A 12,281-nucleotide genomic window follows, 5' to 3' on the forward strand; every position below is an offset into this window, starting at 1 on the left:
GGTATTTTCACTACAGTAACACACTTTTAGTATATTCCCAAAACTGTTAAATTCTTCTTAGTCTTATAAATTTTTAATTTTATGTTAATAATAAAACCAAAATATTGTCGTTTTTTTGGTATTTTCACTACAGTATATTAATACACTTTTAGTATATTACCAAAATTGTTAAATTCTTATTAGTCTTATAAGTTCTTAATTTTATGTTAATAATATATCCAAAATATTGTCGTTTTTTTTTTGGTATTTTCACTATAGTATATTAATACATATTTAGTATTTTATTAAAATTTTCAAATTCAGTATTAAAATTCAAAATATTGCATTATGAAAGAAAAGCGAATATATTATATTTGTTTTTTGTGGTATTTTCAATTTAGTATTTTTTTAATTTTTAGTATATAACCAAAACTATAAAATTTAGTATTGAAATTCGAAATTTCATATTAATACAAAAGGTTAAAATATTGTTACTTTTTATTGTTGGTATTTTCACTGCAGTATATTAACACATTTTTAGTATTTTAATAAAATTGTAATACAAAAAATATAAATTTACTTAAAAAAAAGGATGAAATATTGCTATATTTTTTCAAAAGGGTTAAATTCAGTAATTAAATACTAAATTTTCTTTTAATAAAATAAGCAAAAATAGAAATATTAGTAAATTATTATGCCTAAGTACTTGTGGCAATTTTGTCATATTAGATTTTAAGCAATTTTAATTGAACAACATAGAAAGGTTTTTCTTGACCGTACAAAGAGATCATGAAATATTGAATTAAATTGAGCATTGCTTGGTTCTAATGAAATAATTTGATTGAGCAAGAAAACAATTGATCAAATATTTCAATCAAATTTTGCAACAATTTGCCAACAATTTTGCAATGCATGATAAATTATTTGCTCGCTTTTTTTTTTCTTCGCAAAGACAATCGAAAAATGTGTGCGTGTGTGTGTGTGTGTGTGTGCTGCTTTGGCACGTCAAATAATTAAGTCAATTTATCATTAACCTAACGCAAGTTTCTATGCCACCCAATTGCTGGCACCCGCATTGACATCTTGGCCTCGTCGTCTCTAATGGCAGCTCGTTAAATTTATTGCGCATACGCCCCCGTGTGCCATGTCTACCATGCACCTGAGCGTAGACAGAGACATTCACTTAGAGACAGAGACAGAGAGAGAGAGAGAGAGAGAGAGAGAGAAATTGTTATAAGAGTGTGCGATTTGCGTTTCACGAGCTGCTTTAAATGTTAAATGCGTAAATTACGGCGCACGTGCCACAGCCATTGACTGTGACTACCACAGTGACTGTGACAGTCACTGTGACAGTGACTGTGCCTGACAGTCGCCCACGCACACACACACACACACACACATAGAATGGGGGCGTGTCAGTGGTGCAACCTGGCAGCCTTTTTGCTTTTGACGGCAAACAAATGCTTTGATATTTATTGCCAGCCCCGACAGCCAGTCAGCCTGACACTCATCGTCTCTACTTCTTAGCTATGTACTACGTAGGTCTCTTCCCCCTTTTGTACTCTTCTACTCGCAGCAACATTAAACCAACGAAGTCACACTCAAAGTTTCACTCGAATTTTGGGGCGTGTCAGCTTTAAGTGTGGCCAGCCATTTAGCAGTAGCAGAAAGTGAAATCGCACATTCAACGACATAAATTATGTTTAATCACAAGCAGAGTTGAACTAAGAATATCATGCATTTAGTGATCAACGAGAGCAACTTACATATACCAACAGGGTATGAGTGCGTAGTGTAGACGCTTAATGCAACCGAAAGCATTATTATTATAAAACTCAGGCAAAGTGAGAGATAATGCTCGGATGGGAGAAGCTACTCTTCACTCTTCACAGTTTGAGGCCCTAATTAGATCGTTCAACATTTTCATGCATTTTTGAATGGAACGAAATGGGCAGATGGAGTTACATACTACATATCTCATTCCCACTGTCGACACAGACCTTTTAACCCTTATCATATAAATCGCAGGCACCGAAGCCACCCCAACAAAATGGGTTAACGCACAGCGCACTAACGGGTCACGCTTGAATTGCCCTTGGCAAGCATTTTTGGTATTTTGGTATTTCGGTAATTTGGTGTTTTGGCTTTGAAACCATCAACGCCAACGCCCCCCCATCTGGGGGTTTTTGCCAAACATTGTGTGACCACCATCGTCAGCATCGCTTTAGCCCGTGTTATTATGTGCACTCTGTGCGCTGGGCCCTGTAATTTATTTATGGCCACATAATAAATCTGTGCATAAGACATCGCCTTGCCCAGCGGTCAGAAGAGTGCCCCAAGACATGGACTCAAACAGCAACTGAGACAAAAGGGTGCACAACGCAAATCAGATAGACAGAGAGAGAGAGAGAGAGACAGAAAAAGAGAGAGGTAGAGACTTTACTGTTTGCCACTTGTATCATTTTAATGCTTTCTTTTGCTTTTTGATGCTTTACTGCAGTGTCATTTACGCAAACTGTTGTTAATAGCCATGCGGTGACACTACGAAAGCAACACCACTCCCCTACCTACACTGAAAAAAATAATTGACCATAAACCAAAAAAGAAATCTCAACTTTACTTTATATAATATATATTTAAAATAAAATCAAAATACAAATTAATTCAACAGTCAAATTTTTATGTATTTTTTTGCATATTATACACTGAAAGAAAGACCAGTTTTTTCAATCAAACAGAATTGTGCTCTTAAAAAATGAATATATTCTTAAAACAAGAAATTTTACTCTAAAAAAATACCAAATTCTCAAAATAAGACCAAAAATACTAAATTTAGTTTACGAAATTCATATAAAAGTCATGAACGCACTTTTTAAACCACAACTCTTACTATAAAGACCAAAATATTAATATTAAAACTTTTTTCTATGCATAAATTACAAGTTTGTTTATTTATCGAAGAGCTATTTAATAAAAAATTCTGCTCTTAGATTCTTAAATTTTCTACAACGAATTGTTGCAGTTTTTTTAAACGTATATATATTATTTTTCTCTGTGTATAATCGCATATAGAGGTCGTGAAGTTCACTGCGTGCAAATCTTTGTGTTTATCAACGCAAAACTAAGTATAAGAGAGATAGAGAACGACGTTTGATAGGATGAATTGTGTCTACAATCAATAGGTGCCTTACATTGTAGTTAATAACATTTCAGATAATGCAAAAATTTCTAACTTGCGTCGCAATTTGCATTTTTATTTCCTCTTCTCATTTGCCTTATTTTTGGTATTTTAAGTCAATTTCAAAATTAATCGTTATCATCATCGCAATCAAGACAAAACAAAATGTGTCTGATCACGAGTGTAAAAATACTTGAGCTTGATTAAAATCACCTATTAAATACCAAAGAACTAAAAACGAAATTCAATACGTGAAAACTTCGGTATTTTTATGCTCATTTTCATTCAGACTTAATATTCTCAATATGGAATTGCAAGGATTCTCCTTTTTTGTACAAATTGTCAATGTGACTTTTAATTCAAGCAATGAACTGATAACTGAAATGAGTTCGCAATTAATGCGAACGTAAGCTAAACGTGACTTTACTTGAGACTGAATGCAACTACCAACTAGAAGATACCCTGTATTACTTAGTGACGAATAGCAATGTCAACTTGATGATAGCAAAAATTGTATTTCAGTGTATTTTTCAGACATAAATATTTACAGAATTTAAACCTTTATTCCTCTAAATTCCAAAATTATTTAGAGACATCAGCAATTTCACTTTTAAATTAAAAGCAAAGCTCAACTTTTTTTCCTTGACAAATATTCTAAAATTAGAAAATAAGTACAGAAAAAAACATCACTTGAAGAAATGTTTTAGTTTATAATTTTTTAAATGTCAGTATAAAGTGCGGCTCATGTTATGAAATTATTTTGAGTTATCAGCACACTCTTTGTGATGCCTCAAGCCTGCAAACTACAATGTGATATTGTTATAACGAATATATTAATACACTCCCATTTGCTATTGGGATGTATTAAAAACTCAAAAAAAAGAAAAGAAGATAAATACATATAGAATGATAATAATAATAATAATGATAATGATAATGATAATGATAATGATAATGATAATAATAATAATAATAATAATAATAATAATAATAATAATAATAATAATAATAATAATAATAATAATAATAATAATAATAATAATAATAATAATATATAATAATAATAATAATATATAATATAATAATATATATATATATATATATATATATATATATATATATATATATATAATATATATATATATATATATATATATATATATATATATATATATATATATATATATATATAATAATATATATATATATATATATATATATATATATATATATATATATATATATATATATATATATATATATATATATATATATATATATATATATATATATATATATATATATATATATATATATATATATATATATATATATATATATATATATATATATATATATATATATATATATATATATATATATATATATATATATATATATATATATATATATATATATATATATATATATATATATATATATATATATATATATATATATATATATATATATATATATATATATATATATATATATATATATATATATATATATATATATATATATATATATATATATATATATATATATATATATATATATAATAATTCTGAAGCTAAGTTCAAACGTTTAGTAAAATAAATGAGCCTAAGTTGTTGCATCTTCGAGTGCAACGCATTACGACAATCTCTCTTCCGAGCTCGCCTTTTAACCTTTGCCATTAGGCAAGATAAGCCTTTTTTGCATTTATGCGATTGCCTTTGTTCGATTTGCTTTAAAAGCGCCACTCGATTAAAGCGCACTGCAGTCATATTTCAAACCTTAACGCGATGATTCCGCTTAGTGTTTTAATTTTCGCGACAGTTCTCTTCTCTTTTGCAAATAATGGAGCAAATGGAAGTTGCAGTGTTGAATTTCGATATCCAAAGCCACAAATGGTTGTCCATTTTGGCTCAAAACATTTGTTACGCGAGACACCCTATACATTAACCGCAGAACTGTATGAGAAATATGACATATATTGCAAACATGGATTTAAAACGTAGGTTTTACCTTATCTAATAACTTTGTCATTACAAAGCCAATTCCTATTGCATAGATTTGCGTGTGAAATATATATTGTATACATAGTCTAATAGCTTCCCTTCTTTATTTAGCCAAAGTTATGAAAATATTAACCGTCAGCATAAAGAACTGAAGTGTGAAAATAACAACTATTTTCAAATGGACACTCCAAATTACGGCACTCGGCAAGTAAATTGGATATCCTGTTCAGGTTCGCAATCGAGTCGAATGTATGAAAGTCTTACAAAGTTGCCCGATTGTGAAAATGAGATGACTTTGGTTGTTGGAGATGATTTCAAAGAGCTGGGCTCTTTGAAGAACATTGCCATTTGCTATGATTTACTAAAAGCAAAGTTGAAATATGTTGCTTACACGGCATATCCATCGAAGATGAAAATTATTGAAAAGGTACATGGATTTTGGATTATAAACAATGATTTCCTAATTAGTTAACGATTCTCATTTTTCGCAGACACAAATCGGACAACTAAATAGCCTAGGTCTTGATGTCGAAGTCTCTCCGACAAACGCCATGTTCAATGCGATCAGGTAATGTTCGAATGAATAATAATATATACATATACATATATATAATATATTTAATATACTATAGCACAACGGACATATTGAACGCATTGAAAAAGGATAGACAATTGAAGCAATTGTTTGGCGATGAAACCTTCGAATATACAAATCTAATACAGGACAATGCATTCAAAGGCGATTTCGATGAATCGAGTATGGCTGTGAAAATGCTAAACATTGTCTGGCTGCGTGCTCTGCGTTCGGGCAATTGGCGGCATCTGCTCAATGCCCTCGATGTGGCCAATCTCAATGGCAAATATGATGTTCGCATTGGCGTCTCCGGTGTGGTTAAACTGCCGATGCTGCAGTCCTGCAATGTGAGCCAGCAAATGATTCTTGAACTGCCAAATGGTGATACAGTCGCTGTGCCATCGCACATTTGGGCCCACATTCGTCACCTGCCACAACAGTCCGAGGCATCGATCAATAATACCACAAATGATGAGTTTGTTGCCATCGCCCACAACTCACCATTTGTAAGTGCACATATTATTCGAAGCATTCCACAATATCGCATCTAATCGAGTATTTTGCTATTTTCACAGGTAACCAACGATCAGCGACAAGAATTGTGCAACAGCATGTGCCACGAGGTGCCCTGGCTGAAGGAGAGTCTCTTCATGAAGTTGCAAAATTATCCCATCTACGGTGTCGTTCAGTGTTGTCGAGTCGCCGATGTTGTAGATAAGCTCGATTATTTCCCAAAGTCTAATGAGCCGCCACCATATGTGGACTGGAGGAAACACTTGCCTCCTCCACCGAAATTCGAGGTTCAAGATGAAAATGATGATGAAACTGATTAATTCAAATTCATAATTAAATTAATTGCATTTGAATGTTTTACAGATTATCGCCAAATATGCTAAAGTAGTTTGTAAATCTAATTTAGCATATTTGACTTTCAAATACAATTAATTGCGCATACAATTTTCGAATTTGTGTAACAATTGTTGAAAAATTCATTAAATAGTTCTACAAACTGCACTTTGAACGTTGAAGAGAATTCCTCCTCATATATTCAATGATTAAGTCAACGATTTGGTGTGCTACAAAGGCAACTTGATAAGTTGATAATGATTACGTCTCGAGCATTCTCGATTAGCTGTCGACTTTGAGTCATTTGGCGGTTAAGCTCTCTGGACTGCGATTATGCATATCCTGCTTTGTATTATAACCGCTTGTGTGTGTGAGTGTGTGCGTGTCTGAGTGTGTGTATGTGTGTGACCTAAGACGCTTTAATTGCCATAAGCCGCAAACTGTGTAACCTCAAGGCCTGCCTCGATGGATTAAATTTATGATATTAGTTTGATTCCGACTAACCGAAAAGACGTTTACACAACACAAATTGATGGCAGCCATGAATTTGACGTGTGGCACGCGGCTGATGGCCGGCAAAAGTCAAGTTGCCAAGTTGCCGCTAACCAAATGACAGGCGACAAATGTGTCAAGTTCACAATGCCGTCCACGATGCCCACATCAACGCGATAACCAAATAATTTATATGATTTTTAATTAATTTTCAAGTTAGCCAAAAAAAAAAACAAAAAACCAACAACAACATCGAACACCCCACACAACAGGGGAAATGAAACTTTTTTCGTTTTACCATTTCACTGTCGCCAGCTGTGAAGTTCTACCTTTTATTTGTTTTTGTTTTATTCAATAAGAACTTGGCATTCCCTAACTGTGGATATTTCCACTGGAATAGGCTTGAAACAAGTAGGAAAGCTATAGAAGGTTCACATTTTCAATTAAAATATATTCTAAAAATATACCAAAGGCTTGATTACGTATATTGATATGGTATTACATGCAAAATATACCAGAAAATGTTGTGAAAAAAATTGTATTAACATCTTTTACAGTCTCTGAGATCAAGAAGTTCATACGGACTGACAGACAAACGGATATGACTATATAGTCTGATCGGTACACAACTCTTTCTCCTTCTTATTCACCCAAGCACAACGTTATAATACCCTTCTATAATCTCCGAAACTTTTATGAATATAGTGACAGGCCAAATTTATGAATTTCGAATCGCAGTTCACTTTAATCAATTCAAAAACTTCATAAGACCGTCGATCTTAAACCATTTCAAATAATATATTTTTCCTCACCTGGAGAACACGTGAAAATTTCAAATATATACCGATTACAAGAGAATTTTAAGGACTATGTAAACGAAATTTTGTCAGTAGGTAAATATTTTCAATGCGAAACTTTTCATATACATATAAAAAATATTTGATATAGTTTTTAGCTAACTTTTAATTGCCTAAACATAATACTAACAAAGTAAAAAACATAATTATTTTTGGTTACTCGGAATAGTTGCGACTTGTTGTTGTTGTTGTCAACAAACACATAAATGCACTTATTATTGTTTAGATTTTGTTTTTATTTTTTTTATCTTGTCCGGGGGCTTTTCCACTCACGTTTTGTTTTCATTGTCAATTTGATTTTCACGCTCTTCGTCTTGGACTTTTACTTGTGCGCTCCACAGTTTTCTTGCTATGTCAGTCAGTCGGTGTGTTTGTTCGTTTTGTTTACTTTAATGCTTGATTTATGCGTCGCAGCTAAATGAGAAACCACTTAGGCATTGTGTCCTGTTCCATTCAGTCCTGACCCGGTTCCGGTTGTCGAGACTTGTGCATAATTTAAATGCCTCAAGTTTGCAGATCCTTCGATGGAGTTCAGACGGGGCGCTTAATCAAACGCACTTGTAATATCCAGTATAATATAACTTTAACAATTTGTTTTCCGCTTGCAAATCCATTGAATGCCTCCGAATTCGGAGTACACACACTTGGGAAGAAGAAAAACAAAAAGCGAGCGAATAATTGGGGTTTGGGATTGGACGTTTTACGACTTCATTTGGCGTTACGTGATATTGCAAATAATGAAAACCCGCCGCAATGGCAACAACTAAAAAACAAGCAAAGTCCCAATGCTCGACTACCTCATACCCTGTAGCGTTTAGTTGAATGCAACTGAACTCAATAATGTTTGTACATTGATCTGATCTATAACACTTTGCTCTTGCATAGTTCGTCTATCGTTAGTTGAACTACATCAAGTAAAAAGTGAAAGAAAAAGAAAAAAGCAAAGCAACAGCGTTGAAATTGTGGAAAAGGTGAACAAGGGTTTTAATGGGGGCGTTTGCGTAAAATGGCGAAGAGCAGCAGTAGAGGAATGGCAAGGGCAAGGGGGTGAGAGGGAGAGGGGGAAGGGAAGGTGAGTCTGCGCTTACTTCCGGTTAACTGTAACTGTGTAACGGGGTGTCGGTTCGGTCGGATGTTGAGGCCGGTTAAAGGGAATTTAAGTAAAACATAAACGCAAACGGAAATCACCAAAAAATTTAGCGATTTTTGGCACGCGACTTTACACGCAGCTAAAAAACAACAGCAAGTGTTTTTATGTGTGTGTGTGTGTGTGTGTGTGTGTGTAGCACACTGACACACTAACTGACTGCACAACAACAACGACAACAACAAAGGCTGAAAAACAAACAAAATTGTTAACAAAACGCAAAAGAAATACGAAAATACAAAGGCTGAGTGAAGCAACTGTTTTGCCTGTTTTGGCTGTCGAGGTGCCGCTGGGGTAAAGGAGGCGTGGCTGTCGCCTCCTTGTGCATACAAACAATGGCAGCAGCAGCAACAACGACAACAACAACAACGTATTGCTACAGGAATATGGCAACAGACAAAAAAGGAAAGCGAGGCGTTGACGAAGTGTGTGGACGCTGCATAAACAAGACCAAAAACAAAATACAAAATCTATCAAACAACAGACGACTCAACACGAGTGATAGATACCCTTCGAGGTGCATCGATATGTTATCGATGTAATATTGTTATCGTTATGTTATCGATAACTTGCTCATAGACGTACATATATATTGAAGAGAGCTTTAAATAAATAGTGCCATGTATTGAGAAGTATATCGATATGTTATCGATATCATGACAATCGATATTAGAAAGCTCAATTTCAGAAAATTTTAAGTAGAAATACAAGGAAATCTGTCGATAACAAGATAACTAATTTTGGATAACTAATTTATCGATAACAATACAGCAGGTAATTTAATTTATACATAGATATTAGGGAAAAGCATACAAAATAAACACTCAAAATAAATAAAATTGGCATGTGCAAATTAAAACGATAGTCAGCAAACGATAGTAAGCAAACAAATTTATCGATAACAATGTGATCAGCACTTTTGAAATATCTAAACAAGAACTATACTAAAGAGTATAAATGCATCAAGGAAATGAAAACGATAGTAAACAAAGGATAGTAACTAATTTATCGATAACTACGGGAAAGGTTATTCTGTTGATATGCAATAATTACTTTTAAAACAGCCACAAAAAAAACAGCTAAGCGCTGAAAGAATATAAATGCATCATGGAAATTAAAATGATAGTAAGCAACAATGCACACATTTATCGATAACAATGTGTAAAGTAGTTTTAAAACATTTTAATTAAACATAGAACACGTTTAAAGTACCTGCAAACACTAAACGAGTAAAAATTCCGCATGAAAATAAAAACGATAGCAACAAAACACATTCAAGTTGTGTTATCGACATGTTTATCGGAAGTTATCCACAGTACAGTTGCCGCTAATAGTGTTAGAGCACTCGAGGTGCTTGCGTTAGATTTGAATTTGGACGCAACGTCAACGAGCTGCACATTCGGAATTCGGAGGCTTTGGCTATGCGTTAAGCGTTAGTATTGGGTTTAGGTTTTTGGATTTGGGTTTGGGTTTGGGTTTGGCAAAGAGAAAATTGTTGAAATTTGCCAAATATTTGCCTCCACAACAGCTGGCAATGTGCCCGGGGAAGTCCCCGTCGCTGATGCCACCGACGTGCCTTGACCCTTACTCCACCTCGCAGCAGTTCCCAGTGGTCGTCACGCCCGCAACGTAAAGCGGCGCGTGCTCAACTGCATCACAGCAACAACAACAACAACCGAGAACACACACACACACACACATACACACAGAGCGATGGAGAGAAGGTAAACGCGATACGGGATTCATGATGTTTTCTGTTTGCTTTCTTCTTTGCTGTGCAAGTTTCACCGAGAGGTCTGCTTGACTGCGATGTGTGTGTGTGTGTGTGTGTGTGTGTGTGGGGCAGCCTATTCTCGGTTTTTTTTTTCACTTTTTGTTTGGCACATGTACCGTTATTTTCATTCGTATTCAGTTGAGAAAGGTATTAAACCGGAAAAACACGTTGCACATCGATGTATTCTCTGGTGACCGCCACCCCACCCAACACCCAACTCACCCCCTCTGGTGTGCTCCCTTCTCCAGTGCTTTTGTCACCAGTGAAGCTGCGGCACGTGTATTTACGTGGACAGTGAATCGTATCCGCTGTTGCGCCCACCTGAATGACCAAAATACTAGAAGAGCAATAGCACATATTAGGCTCTTCTTACGACGAAAAATGAGTATTGAATGTGAGAGTGAGAGAGAGACAGAGACAGAGAGTGAAATGTCCGGCAAAGTTAATTAAAAGTGGGCACAGGCGAAGAAATTAGTTAATTAATATAAAATTCAATTAGATGGGAGAAGTGAGTGAGAGCTGCGGCCCTCCAATTAGGTTATCAAATGAGCGCCTCGAGTCCAAAGCGACTCAGTCGCAGGACATTCGAGAGGACGTGACACCATTAACACACACAAAGACAGAGAGAGAAAGAGAAAGCACAGCGAAACGTGTCCAAGCCAAATGAAGCGGACACAGCAACCACATTGGACCTGCACTTGGACATTTGCATATCACCTCACACAATGGGCGAACAAATTGATAGAGCGCGATTTCAGAGGCAAAGATGTGACCAAGAAATCCCTTGTGACATTATTTATGAACGGAATAGCAACAATATTGAAATTAACATTTTATAATTACAAAAATAATACCAATTTGATTAAGATATCTCTATTTGGATTTAACTTAAAAGCATTGTTGTTCGCGTTGCTTTTTCTTTGCACTCACATCAATCGGCAATCAGTCAAACGTGACAAATTGCAGCTGCATTGACAACAAATCCCAAACATACACAAATTTGGCTTTAGGTTACTTTTTTTTTGTTTTGGGAAACTACAGGAGAGATTAAGTGCAAGAAGAAACCACATCTATCTAAAAGTTTTGTCCATTTGTTTATTGCTTATCTTTTATCTCAGGCTCAGGTTGAGGTCTTTTAATTTCATTTGCTATTTTATCAAACAATATTCCATTCAATTTGACGATAAAATGTTACAGCTTTCTGCTTGGTTAAGAGTTTTTACAATTGCATTGCAAAACTGTGTCAAAAGTACACTTCATGCTCGACTACTGAATGCCCTGTAATTTACATTACAATTTCTCAATAAATATGTATTATATTTCGAAAAAAGAAATAACATTTGAAATAGCTGAGTAAATATTTCTATGTGCCTGCCAAATACGATTTATTTCGACTCTTAGATAACATACTCTTGCATATCTATCTTG

At 34.3% G+C, this 12,281-nt stretch overlaps 1 protein-coding gene across 1 annotated transcript; it reads left to right on the top strand.

Moving 5' to 3' along the window:
* The first annotated feature begins 4,910 nt into the window (after window positions 1-4,910).
* LOC132796723 (uncharacterized) lies at window positions 4,911-6,694 on the top strand. The gene is made up of 5 exons (XM_060807981.1): window positions 4,911-5,159; window positions 5,275-5,590; window positions 5,655-5,731; window positions 5,796-6,243; window positions 6,313-6,694. The coding sequence occupies exons 1-5, from the start codon at window positions 4,948-4,950 to the stop codon at window positions 6,568-6,570; spliced, it is 1,311 nt and encodes a 436-aa protein (XP_060663964.1). The 5' UTR covers window positions 4,911-4,947; the 3' UTR covers window positions 6,571-6,694.
* The last annotated feature ends 5,587 nt before the right edge of the window (window positions 6,695-12,281 follow it).

The sequence above is a fragment of the Drosophila nasuta genome, chromosome X (assembly GCF_023558535.2).
Source record: "Drosophila nasuta strain 15112-1781.00 chromosome X, ASM2355853v1, whole genome shotgun sequence".
NCBI lineage: Eukaryota > Metazoa > Arthropoda > Insecta > Diptera > Drosophilidae > Drosophila > Drosophila nasuta.